Raw genomic sequence first — 18,815 nt, 5'->3', positions numbered from 1 at the left:
TTTTTCCCGAAATAAGGGTACCCATAGTTCATATTTATACATTTTTATTACTGTTAATTATGAAAAATGATATATTATTTAAATATAACATTGTTCAGTAATAAAATCTATTTATCTTTAATATATGCTTTTCTAGAGTTTTCTTTTGGTCTGATATTAAACAAAAGTTCTATGGCCCAGTCAATGACCTTAATTCGTTACAAAAGAGGATAATTGAAATTTGCAAAACAATGACACTCATGTAGTGCTGATGAGCCACTGAACAAATATATTGAGACTGTTTTAATGCTCAAGGTGATATCTTCGAAAAAACAGTTAATATGAACGTTAATGTTTACATTTCATTAATGAACTAGCCAGAACACAGATTAAATTATTTACTACAACCTAAATAATTCATTAAAATGAAACTCGTTAGACATGAACGTCTCCGAAACAAAGCGCTAGCGGACATACCTTCATAGTGATTCTTGTTTCTTGTTTTGAGATCCTTAATTCACATTTTCAGTTAGAAAAGATAACTTTGAAACACCCTGTAGAGTTGAGCTCTTTATAATTTACCTTATGAATAAAAACATGACTATCTCAAGTCCCTATCCCATTTCTACGAGGGAGGAGATTTAATTGCTCTCAAGAGATTGTTGAACTTTGGATCGGACGTTGTGTCGAAACACAGGTGAGCTTTCTACTTGAAATATCGGCGTTGCGGACTACTCATCGCCTGAGGAAGATTATACGAAAAGATTAAATAGATTATTGCTCGAAGGATTGGGGCGAGCTAAGTGGGGAGCTAATTAAGGAGCTTGGGTTCGAAACCAGTTCCCTTCTCGGCTCTCATTTATTTAATATCAGCCCCGCTCTAATAGCTTCCTCAGTGGAGCTCCTTCACGCTCCGGGTATTATGTAGAACTGGATCCGGCCGAGTTGACAGCTTAAATAATATAAACCCCTATTTCAAAAAAACGAATACAAAAGTTGCCACACCTTCGATGGTTGCTAGTTTTTCTCATTTTTTACTTTTTACGTCAAACACCCGATCCCATATCCTAGTTATCAGTGGAGCGATTTCAATATCAGTCAACTATCTCCATTAAAACACTTTTGTAATGATTTGTGTAATTGGCAGTATAAACTACAAATGGGCAAAACCACTCTTTTCCGGAATCAAACCAACAATGGTATGAATTATTCACTCTACAAATGATTTAGTTATTCACTAAAAAAAATCTTTCTGAAACACAAAGAGTACAGGAGACATTACATATTGATTTACAAAAAAAGAGTTATTTTAATAATTTTCAATATTGACATGTGTGTAAGAGTTTAATTTTTATTTTTTTCGAGGAATTCTCTCACTACTTTCCATTCTTTTATTTATTGGAGACGTTTCGAACAATCGTCCGTCATTTGGTTCACTCTTAGTTCCTCTTATATACTTTAGTATCCCTTTAGGAAATTTGTCTTAATATTAAAAAATTGTCAGCATCCTGTTTATAGAACAACATTGATAAACTGCCTAAAATTGGTAAACGGACATTCATTGCGAGTATATTGATCAATGTACGGCGAGTCACAACAGAAGATCCGAACACCAAAAATAATAAAAGGAAACAACCTTCCCCGCTAAACCCTGATTATCTCACCTTTAAAACATTTACTTAAGTTTAAAAAAATTAGTTAAATCGAGCAACATTGAAAAAGTTGCTAAAATTGGAAAACGGTATCTACCATATATAGATATATAGAATAGATGCCTATCTATTGGTCACTCTCTTTTAATATATAATCAACATCATAAGCGTCACAATCAACATTAAATTGCTTAACCATACAATTTCTGTTTACATGAAATTTTCAACAAAAACTACAATATAATGGAAATAAAAAATAGTATATTAAGCTTCAAGCTTAATGAGTTTTTCTGGGCCAAGCATCCACCTGGCTAAAATACAAGAGCAGTTGCCGATATTTCTACATTGAAGTTCACAATATTTTTTTTTCTTTTTACTTTAAGATTCAGCATGCAAGATCGGACCCTAAATTTGGAAATACTTGACTGCGTTTTCTTCCGGTATCAGACATTTTCCATATTTTTATAATTTTATTGATAAAAAAGAAATTAAAATTACATGCACAAGTAAATATAGAAAAGATACAGATAACGAAAAGTTATGGTGCAGTTTTTCTCATATCCGCCACTGACAGTGCTCGCGGTTCCCTCGTAATCTACACAAGTACACAAAGACAAATTAATAATGTTGTATGGTTTGCCCAATTAAGTCCATTTTTTTCATAGGTCTGGTCAAAATAAAATAAAAAAATCCTAGCCTACTCCTACTTATACCACGTTTCAAATTTGTTAATAACTAATAGTGTAAATTGAATATTATACTTGGGAGTAATGGATATTAATTTTTGTTCTAGATGGTTTTGTCACTTTGATGATGACAACTACGTCAATGTCAAACGGCTGCTGGAAGTCCTCTCAGACTACAGTCCACAAGAAGAATGGTATCTTGGTAAACCGAGTATACGAACACCTTTGGAAATTCTGAACCGTGAACCAAAGCCACACAATAAGGTAAGCGAGTTCTTGCCGATTATTATTTAATTTTATTATAAAAGGTAGGTAACAGATAGTATAAGATAGGTAAAATTCTTAACAACCCACGTCAGAATAAATATTTTATGTTGTGCCTTTAAAATAATTATAGTTTGTTGAATCTTGGTTAATTGTTACGTAACATGGTATTCCTGACAAGGCTGATAGCGGATAATCATTCTCTGGTGATCTGGCAATCGATTAGATGTCCAATTCTTTTCGATTTTTCCTATCGAAGTAAACAGTTGGGAATTCTGTTTTCTTGCATTGAAGTTGCGGAGAAACATATAGAAAAGACAACATGTCCAATGGTTCTTTTTTTAATAAAACGGGATTGATAATATAATAATTTTTATTTATAATCTTAATATTTTCTTGAGACTGGTAAATTTATTTTTTTTAAAAATAAATAATTTAAATTCTATCCAATATAGTCTCAAAACCTTTATTTCACTTATAAGTCCGACGTTTCGGCCTATCGGGCCATCTTCAGGGACAATCTACTTAATACAACTTTGAAATTATATAATTTAAAAAACTCTAAACTCCATGCAGGCTATTCTGCCCCGGTCAAAAACATCAATTTCTAATTAGTGAATATTCACTTAAAAGAAAATCAAAATCATATTATCACAGACACTATTCCTTAAACTTTTATCACAACAATGATAATAATTTTTACTTTATATTATCAGTTGTTCTCTATCGAAAAATATATTTTTATTTATAAGGGAATTTATGGATACGGGAAAATTTGAATGATTCAATATCACGGTTTCCTAATCCTTCTAACCTCCCCTCCCTTCTGAGTTGGGAAAATTTTAAAATTGTTCCCCTGAAGATTTTTTTTTCTAATCAGATTTTTTGGCCGGTTTAGGGAAGATGTAATCTTGTCGTCATTGTTTCTTCCAATTTTATTCTGACATAATGAATGGAACATATTGATGGAATTGGAATTATATTTGATTTTCACTAATGACATTTTTAAAACCTTCCATAATTTCATTATTTTTGTTCATTAAATTCCTTGATTATTATTTAGAGTTTTAAAATTGTCCAAAATAAAAACTACACGAACTATTAGCAACTAGCAACCTATTAGCAAACTATTAGCAACCTATCAAAATGACAGCAGGCGAAATAGTGTGGAGCTTAGCTGGTCCGTTGCGTGACGTCATTCTCCATTTAGCAGACTCAACCATGATAAATGTTATATAACTTTAACATGCTAAAAAAAAAATCTTTTCGCGATTCGTGATTTCATGACTTGCCTTTTCACTTTTTTTAAAATTCAGATGGAGGTTCTTTATTGTCCTTTCTACTTCTAAAAATCTCTTAGTTGAGAAGATATCAAAATTCGCTACACATGTTGAAGTATTTCCTTTGTTGGTGCAACATTGGAACCAGCCTAGAGATTAATGTATTCATTAGAAATGAGAATTGAAGCCGATATCTGATCCAGTGTCAGGCATGATCTATTGGCTGAACGGGCGGAACAAACGTACGCTATGGTCGTATTAGCATAGTCCTGCATCTGTCAAAACCAATCAGATCGTGTTTGATTGATCGTGCAGTCGCAGGACCATCCATTTGATGAAATCGCTTTGGGTCTTGTCACTCTTGCTGTTTGGAAAAGTTCTCAATTCTTTAAAATCAAATAGATGTGTGTGTAGTGAATGGAGGGACTTCCAATCCGACTGGCTTAAGCGGCGAGATTAGTAATGCAGATATATGATCAAAACTGTGGCCATCTTCCCATGACGGCTCCTCACCTTTTTAAGTCGGAACATTTCCCTTACTTAGCATAATTTAAGAGATACCTACGCGTTCTATTGTTTAGATGTAAATACCCAAATTAGTCTTATACTAGATTAATGTGTATAATACAACGTTCTGGAATTGTAGTACTTAAGTACTAAGCGATAATCACAGTCATGACTGCTCTGTTGAACTAATTTATTTATTGTAATTGAGTAGATACAAAGTAACTTTAATGTAACTCTCTTCACTATTGACCACAATTGTACTTTTTATTTCACACACCACAACTTAGTTACGTTAATAACAGTTGATTAACATTTGTTACACTTGCAAATGAATCATTATTATAATAATAATCCAACACGCTTTGTATCGATATATCGACAAAAACTAAATAACACTATAACATAAGTTCTGAAATTAGTAAAGTATTACTTTGACAAGAGCACACATTGTTGCATTCATCAGACAAATAAGATTTAAGGACTTAGAGGACACATATTTACTTATAGATGCTTAGTACTATTAAGAGTGATATTAAAACCGTTGTTACATGTTGCTAATATCTAGCATATTCGTTTTTTGTTATACTCGTACTACATCACATCTATAGTCTGGTAAAATGTTGTACCTGAAGAGATAAGAAAAGGAAATTATTGGTGTTTTCACAATTTATTCAGAAACGTTAATTTCAGCACAAGAATCTTAACGAGTAAAATAAGGGTTGGGTTTAACCAATAACGAACTATCGCCAACGCTATTAGAACCCTTAAAGGTCCTTGGTTAAGTTATGAACAGGGGAGTGGCTTACTCTATTTTCTTTCAATGGGAAAGTGAAACAAGAGAGGTGGAGGGGGTTGGTCACGCCCTTGGGGCTAAAGTTTACGTTGTGGTTAATAAGAATGTCCACTATTGGAATCAAAACTAAAACAGAAGGGAGCTGATTGACCGGCTGGAGACCATCATAAAGCCCGCCTTTTTGGCTTCACTTTTTCTACGAAATCTACACTCTACGCCCTCTATTAAGTTCCTTCCTCCAAGTGGAGTACCATACCCCTGCTCTCTTTCAATATAAAAGTGATGCCAAAAAATGAAGGATTCGTCCTACCATCGGAGCTCAGGTTTAAGTTGAGGTCAATTAGAATCTCTGCCGTTGTAATCTAAACTGAAACATAAGTCGGAGTTCACCATAAGGCCAACCTTTTTTGCTTCACTTTTCTTGGCAGCTTATCCTTTCCTCCAAGAATTAAGTTAGGATATGTGGTTTTTTAATTAATGATTTTTCAAGAGTCCAATCTCTAAAACTTTTTACTGAATAAAAATAGGATCCCCTATTAAGATTATTGGTAAAATTGCGTATTGCCCCAATGTAACTAATTAGTTTCTGTAGGCAAGCCTCATGATATATATGTGCCTTTCGCGGGAGTAACAAACCCATGAATTTCCTATCAAGGAGTCATTCTACTGTAATCTCAGGAGATGTGGGTAATAGTTCTTGGCCATCTCATGTTCCGATCTTAGTGGAAATTATGAAATACAATCAGGAATAATAATTGTACAAAAAGAAGACTGGAGAGTAATATAGATAAAGAGCGAAGCGATAGGCACGTAGCCATCACTAATGGGAGCGATGGATGGACCGGTTTCCTCCTCCTGCTACTCCCTTTATATTAATCTCTCTCTTCAGCTAATTCCGACCTGGAAAACCCGTTCCTTCTCGCGCTGCTTTCTATATTATGCTCTAGGATAATCGTATCCCCCTGTTCGTAGCAGATATCTCGGCGACTTGGGTGTTCTCTCTTCGATACTTTTACCGCCCTCCGTTAAAATTTAATGTATAAAATTACTACGGACCCTTCACTATAAAAGGATCATCCACTTCTTTACAGAATGGTAGTTAGCTATAACCCTGGACGAGATATCTAGTGGCAAGAATAACTATTGATTGTTTGATCTTATCTCTTGACTGTTCAGCCATTATTAATAGTTTATAAGACTAGAGGAAATAACATTTCATCTGATGAATTAGAGACCTTATTGATTATATTTCTTTGGATTCTTATATCTCTTGAAAGCGTAACTATCCCTTTTACCTTTTTTGTTTTACTAGCACACTCGTCAAATATTTTATCCCCTACGCTATTGCTAGATTTTAGCCCATATATGTAGATTAAATGAACACAATAGAAAGTTAGATATCAATTATTAAACTAAGTTAAAATTAAATATTAACATAAGCTTTATTATTTTTATATTTTGGTTACATAAATTTTAATTACATTTTTATTAAATTTTAAGCTCATTAGTAGTTAGTAGTACTCTCCAATATATGATGTTTAAAATCTATAAGTTTAAAATTTATTTTTCCTAGTCGGGGGTTTTCGTTTTTAATTCTCAATTATACATTCAAATGAAGTCATTTGAAACCATGTTACACACCCAGAGTGAAAGAAACAACACCAAGTCCCCACGACATCCCAAAGCGTAACCAAATAAATATTAGAACAAACCAAAACACATAAGATATTTTACCACCAACATGTATTAAAAAAAAAAACTCTAAGCTTTTTTTTTTTTAATTAATGGCCTGTATCCAATGTCGTTCTTTCAAAAGTGAATTTTAAAGGAACCTCCCCATATACTTTTAACAAAGAGTACACATTTTTCTAAGCGATATCCTCACTTATAATAGTTCAATTTCAACTTTTTTTTGGAGAGGGGGGATTTAAACACCATTTAAAAGAAAAATTGAGTTATGGCAAATAATGTTTTATTTTCATCTTTACTTGATTTTACTGAATACATCGAGGATTTCAATAGCTTTCAGGTTAATATTTACAAATTCAAAATTACAAGTTCGATTTAGATGGTTTTGTTTTGTATTTTAGAAAATTTCGTTATTTATAATATAATATTGTTTTTTAAGAGTTGGAAATATAATTTTGAAAACCACTAAGAGGCCAATTGCTTTACATTGTAGTAAAGGTATGATTTTATCCAAAAAATCTATGTGATTTTTGTAGGATTCCGACTTACCGTCGAATTTATTGTTGTAAAAAAAATCATTGAAGATATCTATCTTATATTAATGTTTCAATAGAAAAAACAAATTGCGTGCTCTAACCAATTAGAAACATGGATAAAACATAGATCTGTTTTGGTCTCAAGTATGCAAATGGGAACCTGTTTGACGACAAGTGGAACGGTTAGAATCCATTTCCGCTTGAATACTGTGGTCTGTAAGCAGTTTATATAGCGGATGATAATTCAACTAAAGTAGGTTTAGATTTTTTGTCCTTTTCGACGCAGCTACTTTGTTTTGATAATGCCAGAACTTCTTTTGAATTGGAAATATTACATAGATTGTATATGATTACTTTGTGACAAGTAGGGTAACTTAATGCCAGTCTGTAGGAGAATACCATTTGTGAATATTCCAGTCAATAAATGTTTGGAATGCAAAATGAAATAAAATATTTTTTTTGCTTTGTTTTGCCACTTCCAAATCGTCAAGCCAATCTTGCCGTACAGTTAGATAAAAGTATAGTATCAATGCACATAAAATAAGAAGACATAAGTCTGTATAGTTTCTGCGCCATCTCTATATTCCTATATACTGACCAGGTTCCAAAAATTAAGTAGTAATTTAGAGTAAATTTTACTACGGCTGTTGTTATTTTTTTCTTCTAAGTCACATAGGATGGGGGTAAAATTACATGGAGAGAAATAAGGAAGTAGTTTTGGTCTCATTTGATGTATCGGGAATGCATTTTAGCAGATATTTAAGTTTTGGAAAATTAGTAACATGATAATCAGTATAAAGGTAAAAAAAAATATTATTTCTAGATGGATTTTATTTAACATTTGAAAAAAAATCTAAGAGATGAGCCTAGTTTGAAATTAATTCGTGTCAAGAAAAATATTTCTGCCCATGCATAAGCGAAGATAGATGCTAAACCATTTTTACATTTATTCCTAGTTTTCCTTTTAAGTCGGACGAAAGCGGAAGAGTCATTCCGGAAATAAAGGTGTGTCCAGGAATATATGGGAATTTTATAAAATCTATACGAGAACATCAAGGTATGAACCAGCACAAATTCTGAAAATTTAAAAAAGTTGGATTAACGATAGCAGCTTTAATACCCGAAAGATTTGGCAACACGCAGATAAGCGCTGAACTAAGTTAATATCTTAATAGTCCAAGAACCAAGGAGAAAAAATAAATTATTTCACCAATTTTTTTTATTACTTTAATAGAAAGTATATACAGTTAAGAGTCAAAATTTATGACCCAGCAAATGATAGAGGGAATAAAAAATGACAAATGTTCCAGAAGTTACAAAAAAGTTATATTTCAGTTGTTTCAAGTTGCGCTTTATTTTCTGTCGAAAAAAGGTTTATTGCAGGAAAGACTGAGTCAGTCGTCCTTTGTACTACAATCAGACAGCCCTGCAAACTGGGGCGAAACGTTGGTTAACAACAAATAGTACCATCTTCCTCCAGTCTACTTCATACGGTCAACTACCTTCTTCCAAAAAGAGATTTAATTTTTACCTATACTATATAAGGAATAAAGTAAATATCATTAAAAAGTATAGGCTGAAGTATTTAAGTTGCACGTCTCCTGAACTTATTTTTTCGAGAAAAACCCTAAGTTCATTCTGAGCTCTATATCCTTACAACTATCCACAAGAGTAAAAACCGTCCAACACCTTATTATGAGTTGTAATATAGCTCTTTACGTTTAATAGTTCTCGAGATAGTTTCTCAAAAAGCAACATTTATAACAAATAACGAAAAATCAATAATTTGAAAACTGCTACTTCTTAATTCAGAGCTAACATACTTCTGTACATCGTTCGTAGGAGTAGTAGTTTCCATAACATTTGCCAAAATAAATCCACAAAATATTAACTTTTCGATATTTGGAAAATATGTTGTTTTTTGAAAAACAGTATCTCGACAAACTATTGAACATAAAGAGCTCTATTAGGAATCATATTTTAGCACATTTACTCTACTTTAAATGATGTTCTACTTTTAGTAGGTAGTTTAGAAGATAAGTTTTGACCATCCCCTTTTTTTTATCCTCCGTAACTATGGCAAAGTCTTCAGTTTTGTCCAGTAACTATATATTCAGTCTTCATTAAAGTAATGAAAAATTGGGGTGAAATAACTGTTTTTTTTTTTTTTTCTGGGATTTATAAATAAAGGATATTTCTACACGAATACAATGCTTCCCTGATATGGAAGTTACCTATTTAGGATAGTTTTTATTTTTGTAAGTAATTAAGAGGTGAAAATTTTAGCTTATTTGTAGCCGCAACCTCCCTCTCCCCACCCCCAGTTCGGTTACATCTACTCAATCTAGTTTTTTTTTTCAGTTAAGAGCGACGGGAACTACCATATAATTAGCCGGTAAAGGTTAATATTCTTTTCCTTCAACTGGTTATGGCTTTAATGAATACCTGCCATCCTCATAGGGCAGGCCGAACTTTCTTTTTTCCACTTCTGATGGTGGCTGCTACTCCTACTGTTAATTACCTAGGCTTCTATTGATTTATAAGATAGAAACCAAATACCATGTTCCTTCAACCGATTAAATTATATTTTGGACAAAAAAAAGTTTCGATTTTCCAATCATGGTTTATGAGATTGATCTTTTTAACTTTGTATATGTTTGAAGTTTTCACCGAATCTTTAATATTTATTTGTACTGATATTATTTATATGTGATGCTTTGACACTAAGGTCTGGATTGAAAAAAATATTCTCAAACATGATAAGGTTCACAGACATTTTAAAACAATTGTGTTTTGAAAAAAATCTGCAAATTGGCAAAAAAATAATTTGCTTCTGAAAGCATTATTATTTTAACTTAAGAATAATTGATAATTTCCCTCTAAAAATTTTACGACTATTTAACAAAACAATTTTGCAGTCCAAAAAGATTCTCTCTGACTTAATCCGGTACTATCAATAAAAATTGTAAGGAATCAGTCCTTAACCTTAATTTATGATGCCAAAACTGAAAATAATTTAATTTGGTTAAAGGTAAAGGATTTTGTTTACTCTTATGTTTGAAAATTTTCAAGAAATTTCAGTTGAAATGTTTTGAAATAGCTGTAAAATCAGTCACATCATTTGGTTGAACTTTTATCCTTATGTTCGAACATGTTACAGTAGTTATTGTATTTTCATCTATTTCGTAGCCATTATTTTATTTTTATTTCATCCCTGCCTTACCTCCCGGCAATATGGTTATTGGCGACATGAGCATGCTACCAGGAGTTGCCTATAAATACTTAAACTTCTTTTTTGGGTAGAAATTCATTTTCTAGGTCTACCTTTGTCTTCCGCTGTGCCCAGCGACCTTTCAGGGGGGGTCTTCTACTTCCGAGGTTCAAATGTGCTGGTTCTACTGCAGTTTTCCACCCGTATTAAAATTCTTTGTAATACTGGAGGTAATGTTCAGTCACGCATTGAGGGTGTTCGTTCTCCACGAGAACGTAGTGTCGGTTGCCCTCAGTAATTAGGACCTCAGTGCCCCGAAGGTGGTATAGCTCTTGGTGGCGTACTTAGCCGTCTCTGGTATTCCGCGTTTGGGACACAGGGGATCTCTGTTCTTTCGAGAGCCTCTATACTTTGTTACGAAATAAGAATCATTAAGACTTTCATCTAATTCTAATTCCAAATGTGTCTGAACGGTAGAGAAGTATTTTCTTAAGGTTAATCTTTTCGTGGTTGTCGCCAAATGCCGGTTCCATTTTTCAATAATATGGATACAAAATAACCTCCATAATAAAATAAATAGTCCAAGTTAGGGATTTAACTTATCAAAGGAAGTAACCACCTCGCTACAGCATACTTTTGTACCTCTTATCCCGACGCTGCTATTAGATGCCACTTCAGGCACTAGACCTTCGACTTAAAAGCCGACCCACAATAGGAGCAGTATGCCCGTACCTTCCTACAGGTCTAGCCAATCTAGGGCGATCCAGCTGGGTTTTTGACGATGGTCTGGTCCAGTGATTCCTCCAAGTGTGGTTGGGCCTTAAAGCGGGTCGAGCTCACCCGGAACTCATCCAGTAATAGTTTATATAGGGCTGGACCATAAACTGAAACTTGAGGGAGGGCATCCTCTCATCATGGAAGCTTCTGCCTAATTGGAACTAACTCAAATCTATCCTAGAGATAGCTAATTACATGGGAACGAAGTGCTAAAGCTACTAGAGCATTTACGACCACTAGACGCTATCAAAGGCGGATAATATGTAAAAAGCAGCAACATTACTTACCACTCCGCCCTTTTTTCTACGTCCGCGATTTCCTTCCCCCGTGGTAGAACCGTACTACCAAGGGGTACTAGTCCTCTCGTGTCAATATTATTGTTGCTATGAATCTCTTTTATATTTTAAAAGGGAACATTTTTTTTGTGTGTTATTTTTAGAAAGTGGTTTTCGCTTGTGGCACCCCTGGCATACGCTTATGGCACCCAGATTGGGAACCATTGAAATAGGAGACTGATAGTATTATTAAAATTAGTACATTGTACCTAATACCAAATAAATAATTAATTCAAAATATGTTAATTAAATAATGTTTGTATTTTATGTTCTTTTCCAAGCAATTGGAAATACTGAAATACTCTTTGAAGTACTTAATTTCTGTTTTTATTAATTTTATTTTTTTTTGTTTTTTACTTTCAGCAAAATATTTCTTTTTGGTTTGCTACTGGAGGTGCCGGATTCTGCTTAAGCCGTGCATTAGCGTTGAAAATGATGCCTATTGCGAGGTAAGAGTTAAACTTATACATCTCACAGTACTATTTGATTGAGTTATTTTTTTAGATTTATATACTATCTTAGACCAATCCTCAAACTTCTCTTCCAAAGAGCTCTTTTGAAAGAGCTTGTGTGACCATAGTGTTTAGCTTAAGTGGGGTTTATGCCGACTACGAGGTCTTAGTCCGAGACCCCAGGTCAGCAACGGTTCCCCGCGGAGAGCTATTATAGCCACGTCTAAACAAGGCTGATATATTTCGTAGAGCTCATGGGTTGGGTTAATAGTCTCTTCATATCTCTTTTGAATTTCCATTTATATCGTCCTGGTATTTAATTTCTTCTTCAACAGGAAGTGAAACGCTTTCTTAAACGTCATTATTCTGTTGTTACTACTAAATCGATCTTTAGATAGATTTGAGGTACTCTATGACCTTAACTGAAATTCTTGCATTTCATAATCTACTTATGGAATTGACTACTTTTATTGTATTAAAAGAAACCATGGTTTTTCGTCCTTAATCTACACGTACTCAACTTGTGCTTCTCAAATAAAAAAAGGATGTATAACAAGTTGATCGTACAACGAATTTCTGGTTGTCTTGAAAAGGAATGGCAGCCTTAGAGGTGACTACTGAAGCATTATTGAATTAACACTACTGAAAATGAAATGTATATGATTTAACTCTCTTCACTTCTCAACACCGGTGTACTTTTTATTTCACATAGATTAAAAGCTGTGACATATGGAAATGAGTCAGCTGTTATTAAAATAATAATCCAGTAGGCTTTGTATCAATATATCGACAAACACTACAACTCTCCAAGAATTAAAAAAAGCAAAATCTGAACGAGCTTGTTAGACATGGTGATGTCTTAGTGATTGATCATCACTTTGGGCATCTTACTGTTGGTAATTACTATAGTAATTGAGTACGTCTTGTATCAATATATCTATCTTATTATACTATACCGCAGCTATAGTCTTGTCAAACATTGTACTTAAAGGTAATAAACAAAAAAATTCTGAATGTTTTCACAATTTATTTAAAAAATAGTAGATTCAGGACAAGAATCTTTACTTCAAATGAAGTAAGGAGTAGTTTTTACCACTTACGAATTATCGCCAACTCTATTACAACTCTTAGAGATCTATGTTCGGTTTTAAGTCTGGGAGTGGCATTCATTTTTATTCCGACAAGGATGCCACAAAATTGTTTTATTCAGACAAGGGTTGCCACTATTTTTTTTAGACCAAACCATGTCACAGTGAAAAAAGTTTGGTAACTGCTGTTATAAGAAAAGAAGAACTACAAAAGTTGGAGGCTAACTTCCTTCTTTCCAAATGATTTTGCACAGCTCTGTAGCTCCTCTAAATTAAGCAAAAGGGTTGGGAATGTATCTAGATGTGTATTGAATTGATATTGGAGATTATTTATTTTAAACTTTTCTTGCACTCCAACCATATTTTCCTGATTTCAGGATTTGTATATCTCTAAATTCAGGTAGTATTCCACTTTCTCAAAATATTACAAAAAAATTAAAATAACAAATAAGCAGCACATTCCAGCATTTACTTTGCTCTTTTTTCCCCATAGTATATACTCAGCCACTCTAAGGATAATGTTGGTGATATTTATATATTTTTAATATATATATTCCAAAATATATTTTTAAGTAGTAAATAAAAAATTAAAACATCGATTTTCACTTCCTCACCATTTCTCCTAGGTAGGCCACTTTAATTTTTAAATTACTTTTTGATCTGCAATTGATTGTTTTAATTCACCAACTGATTTAGTCAGTTATTACGTGAGGATTCCATTAAAAAATGCATCTCATTATTTATTGTAGTCAGTAAAAAGGAATAAAATAATAACTATACCTCCAGACGGTTTTCCTTATTTTAACATTGTGTTCATCATTTTTTAAAGTATGATTAAAGGAACTCCTGTGGGGTGTACTAGTGAATGTACTATGCCAGTAAGCAGGTATGAATTTTTGTTGCTTGAAAGTATTACTTTTTATTAATAAGATTTCAGGAAGTGAAATCTGTACAACTTCAGATAATGACCCATAACATCAACTCTCGGTTAACTAGATAAATATTTCTGAAAATAAAACATAGCAAATTAGCATAATGATGTCATAATAATTGTTACAGTGGTGGAAGATTCATGGGTATTGGAGAAAAAATCAGACTACCAGATGATGTTACAATGGGATATATAATTGGTATGTATGTCATTCTTCAATTAACATAGAATTTGTTTACATTGTAGGTCTATAAGTGTACTTATAATTATATGCCATGAGAACACCATTATTATAAATATAAATAAACTAAAATATATATTTTTTATAACTTTAGAAATAATATTTACAAAATTAATCAAACTCATCAGAAATAAAAATACTACTGCGGTACACCAAGAAAAATTTCTTACAAAATACCAACAATAGGGTTCATAAGAAAGAAATTTCGGTTTCTTAGTGTGAAATATAACTCTGTTTTTCTATACAAAAAATGAACTTCTATCCTTTCAATGACCATTTAGCATCTTGCTGGTACCTTCATGATCCCATGCACACAGAACTTCTGGTTCATATCAGATAAAAAATCAACCAAATGTGACATGAGGTCATTGTTATTTCTGAAATTTTAACCATTTAAAAAGTTTTGTTAACTTTGAAATAAATTATAATCTGACGGGGTAAAGTTAAGGCTGTATGGCAGATGTGGCATCACTTCCCAACCAAGGTTCAGATAACTCCACGTGATAATGAAGATGTGTTAGGCTCCACAAATGTGGAGCAGAAATCATGTTCCACCACGAAAATTAATGGTGGAACATGATTTCTTTGATTGGCCAATTCTGGCTTCTTATCTTTGATTGCTTCCTTAATGCCATTAAACTTAAAAATCAGTTCAACCATTATTTATCAATATATGACCAAGTTAAGCATGACATACCCCTAAACACATTAACCCGGTCCTGATAGACCTGTAAAAAGGGTCTTCTATCTCTAAATATAAAACACTTAAATAATTATTTCATATAAAGATTTTTTAAGGCATACAATTCAGTGTATTTCTTTATATATATATATATATATGTGTGTATTAACTATCTTTTTTTTCTTCAGAATATTTGCTAAAAAAGCCATTGACAGTGGTTGACCAGTTTCATTCCCATCTAGAACCAATGAAATTTATACATCAAGAGACCTTTCAAGAACAAGTTAGTGCATTACTATTATTCGTTTCAAATTATAATAGTACTAAATATTGATTTTGTTTTATATATAAATTCAAACATTTAAAACTTTATGTAATACATCTGTATATATCATTATTTTTTAGATCACATTTAGCTACTCAAAGTATAGCAAGGATGAAATGAATGTAGTGAGGATAGATGGCTTTGACACCAGAATAGATCCGACTAGGTAATACTTCAAATAAATCTTTTGATGTGTATATATATAATAGTAAAACCTTTATTCTGGGACTGAGTATAAGTCCAGAGCTTTATAACCTAAGTCATAACCAAACAGCATCTAATTGGATCATGAAGAGGAATGGGGTTAGAAGGGTTTTAAAGGTGCATAAGGAAGAAGCATGCCATAATTTAAGAGGGAGGTAATTCCAGAAAGTGGTGGAGTGGGCAAGGAAGGAGTATTAGAATGAGGATGATATCTAAAAAGGATTATAAGAGGTCTTGTAATAAGGTGGTAAGCGAATGGGTAGAGTACTTGACTTGGAGGAAATTATAAACATCGGAAGGATTAATAATTGATAAATGATTAAAAAAAAAATACACTGAAACTTTATTTGATCAATATTATTTATTTTTTAAAACAATACTGTTAATGCAGATTGACGAGTAGTTATCTCTTGGTGCAATTATGTATTTGTCAGTTAGAACTGCTCTTGACTTGATTATTTTTCTTATAATAATATTTAATATTTGCTTATATTTCTAAAGGCTTCAGTGATTCCAGAACTCCCAATACCCAACACCTTCTAGTATCCTCTATTGTTTTCCCAAAGGGCTATCTGCTGAGCTCAAGATGATACTTGAGAATTGCTTTGTTAAAAGATTTATAGTCCTTAGGGCTTCCCAGGTGCTCTCAATGTCTCTTCACGGCAATAGAGTAAAAGTTGCTTTTCACAATCCTTGGAATCGAAACACATCCGTGATCTTATCACAGAACATAATATCATTCACTATTTATTTTTTAATACAATATCCCAACCTACCTTTCTGTTGCCTGTAGCCTCTCATAGAACTCCTTTGTTTAGTAAATTAATTTTCTTACTACAGTTTTCTGAAATTCTTTACCTGCAAAGTTCATTCGAGAATTCTCAACTTTTTATCTCCTAATATCATACATTGCTTCACCTACTTAATAACCAATTGACCTTATCAATGTAAAGAATATTCAAGTTAATGATATTTATTATTAGTAGATTAATGGCAAGTTATTGATACTGTTCCTTTAATTATTTTTTTGTTAACAGGTTTTTATCACTTCACTGTTACCTCTTCCCACATTTTAAGTCATGCCCAAGATGACATTAACTAATAAACATTCAAGATTTGTGCAATAATTACATGGATAAATCATAAAATAATGATTACACATTTCCATTAATTAAAATTTCACCATGATTGAAATACTAATGCAATAAGTTTTATAGTTTAAAGAGGAATGTATTAATGTGATGTATATAGAATGTTAAATGTTTATGAATTAATTTACAAATCATGCTGTGAATTAAATTTATAAATGTATGTGTGTCTATTCATATGTATGTATAGACGTATTTAGGTGATTATTAGTGTATATAAAAGATGACTGTGATATGGATATTTTTATAAATGTAGTAAGAGTTAGTATTAAATCAAAGCTTTTAATATAATTTTTAATTTTAAAAATTAAAACTATTTGTTATATGACTGATGTGAATATTGTTAAATTACAAACAAATTTAAAATAAAAGTATGAAATCAATAAGTGATGATAAGTAATAGCATTGATTTTTTTATGTTTACCTCAATCTTGAATAAGAGCAGTTTTCAGTCTGGAAAAGTTCAATAATTTGATTAAGATGATTGCTGACATAATTGAATCAGTTATTTGATTCAGATGATTACTGATATAATTGAATCAGTTATTTGATTTAAATGATTACTGATATAATTGGATCAATTATTTCAGATGATAACTGACATAATTGAATAAGTTATTTCAGATGATAACTGACATAATTGAATAAGTTATTTCAGATGATAACTGACATAATTGAATCAGTTATTTTGAATGATTACTGACATAATTGAATCAGTTATGTCAGAAAAAACATGTTTCATTATCTTAAATGATCCAAGTGTTTTTTCTGAATAAATCGATTCAATTATGTTAATGATTGATGGATCTTGAATGCGAATCTTACAATTAAGCATACCATATAATACATGAGGTGTACACCATTTTGTAATATAATTTTATAAATCATTTTGTAATATAATTTTATAAGCTTTAAGATAGGGAGAAATCAGGTAAAAAGAAAATTTATAACAATTTATTAAGTTATCAAATTTGAAACTGATTACTTACAAAATATATTTACTTTTAATCGTCAGTATCTCTTAAAGCTAATTAATCACTGAAGGTTGCTTTTCGAAATTTGTACCAGGCCTCCACGATAGGCCCTCTTTTATTCCATATATAAGTAGAGCCATAGGCAGACCAAAATCTGGAACAAAAATATAAAATATTACTGAAGAAGGATAGATTTTCTTATTAATTTTATAAAAAAATTAAATTTATAATCATTGGAGAAGTTTGTCAGGGGGTGCGGTCAGCAAAGAACAACATAAATAAACAAAACAATATTTATTTATTTAATGCGGAAGTTTCGACCTTAGTTTCACGTCTTCATCAGGGCTATAGAACAAAAGAGATAACAACAACATTTAGAGAAACATAAAACTGAAAAGGAATAGTATACAAACAAATTTGGAATTATACAAAATATTAAATTGAATCATAAATAATAAAAAATTTATAACTGATAATTGAATAGTAAAAAAATTGATTGATAATCATGGAATTAGATGGTAGTAGATTGAAAACAGTGAAAGATGAAATATAATATCATGTAGGGTAAGAAGATATGTATAATATAAGATATGCAAGTAGTGTCTAAAAAACTGAAAAAACAAATATTGAATCTACAAATTGAACAATATGACAGAAAATGAAATATATCTTATAACTTATATCTGTTATTTTTATTATTATTATTATTATATATAACTTATATCTGAATTACAGTGTGAGCATTAACTTATATACGAGTGGGAAAAGAATAATGTAAGAAATATGAGAACGAGAAATGAGACTGACGTCGTGGAAAGTAGGCCTAAAACTGATTGATTTTTAGAAAGCCTCACTAGAGAGGGCGACGGACAGACAAAGGATTCGCTAGAAACATAACTGTCAAGAAAGACCGTTACGACACAACAGTTGATATGAAATACCAATGATAAAAATAGAAGTCAAGTTATAGATTAACAAATATAAAACCAGTGATATGTAAAATTATGGAACCCAAAGGTCAAAACATTATGAATAAAAATTAATAAGAATAAAATTTAATA

General features: G+C 31.9%; 2 protein-coding genes across 3 annotated transcripts in view; one reads left to right on the top strand and one right to left on the bottom strand.

The window, feature by feature from the left end:
• The window catches only part of fng (Fringe glycosyltransferase), an 81,059-nt gene extending 64,116 nt beyond the window's left edge, over positions 1 to 16,943 (top strand). Inside the window, exons 5-10 of the mRNA XM_014427684.3 lie at positions 2,425 to 2,581; positions 12,073 to 12,158; positions 14,309 to 14,379; positions 15,292 to 15,386; positions 15,509 to 15,594; positions 16,670 to 16,943. Of these exons, the coding sequence (XP_014283170.1) occupies positions 2,425 to 2,581; positions 12,073 to 12,158; positions 14,309 to 14,379; positions 15,292 to 15,386; positions 15,509 to 15,594; positions 16,670 to 16,724 (550 nt within the window). The 3' untranslated portion in view covers positions 16,725 to 16,943. The remainder of the gene's footprint in view (positions 1 to 2,424; positions 2,582 to 12,072; positions 12,159 to 14,308; positions 14,380 to 15,291; positions 15,387 to 15,508; positions 15,595 to 16,669) is intronic.
• The window catches only part of rho-7 (rhomboid family intramembrane serine protease rho-7), a 15,501-nt gene continuing 10,731 nt past the window's right edge, over positions 14,046 to 18,815 (bottom strand). Inside the window, exons 9-10 of one of the 2 annotated variants that reach the window (XM_014427683.3) lie at positions 17,770 to 17,908; positions 14,046 to 14,255 (exon numbers count right to left, since the gene is read on the bottom strand). In XM_014427683.3, the coding sequence (XP_014283169.1) occupies positions 17,812 to 17,908 (97 nt within the window). In that variant the 3' untranslated portion in view covers positions 14,046 to 14,255; positions 17,770 to 17,811. Of the gene's footprint in view, positions 14,256 to 17,712; positions 17,909 to 18,815 lie in introns of those variants that run through there. The other variant, XM_014427682.3, reaches the window with a different exon arrangement.

Source organism: Halyomorpha halys, unplaced genomic scaffold (assembly GCF_000696795.3).
Source record: "Halyomorpha halys isolate HHAL.00 unplaced genomic scaffold, Hhal_1.1 Scaffold664.1, whole genome shotgun sequence".
NCBI classification, from domain to species: domain Eukaryota; kingdom Metazoa; phylum Arthropoda; class Insecta; order Hemiptera; family Pentatomidae; genus Halyomorpha; species Halyomorpha halys.
This window is presented reverse-complemented; position numbering and strand designations above follow the sequence as displayed.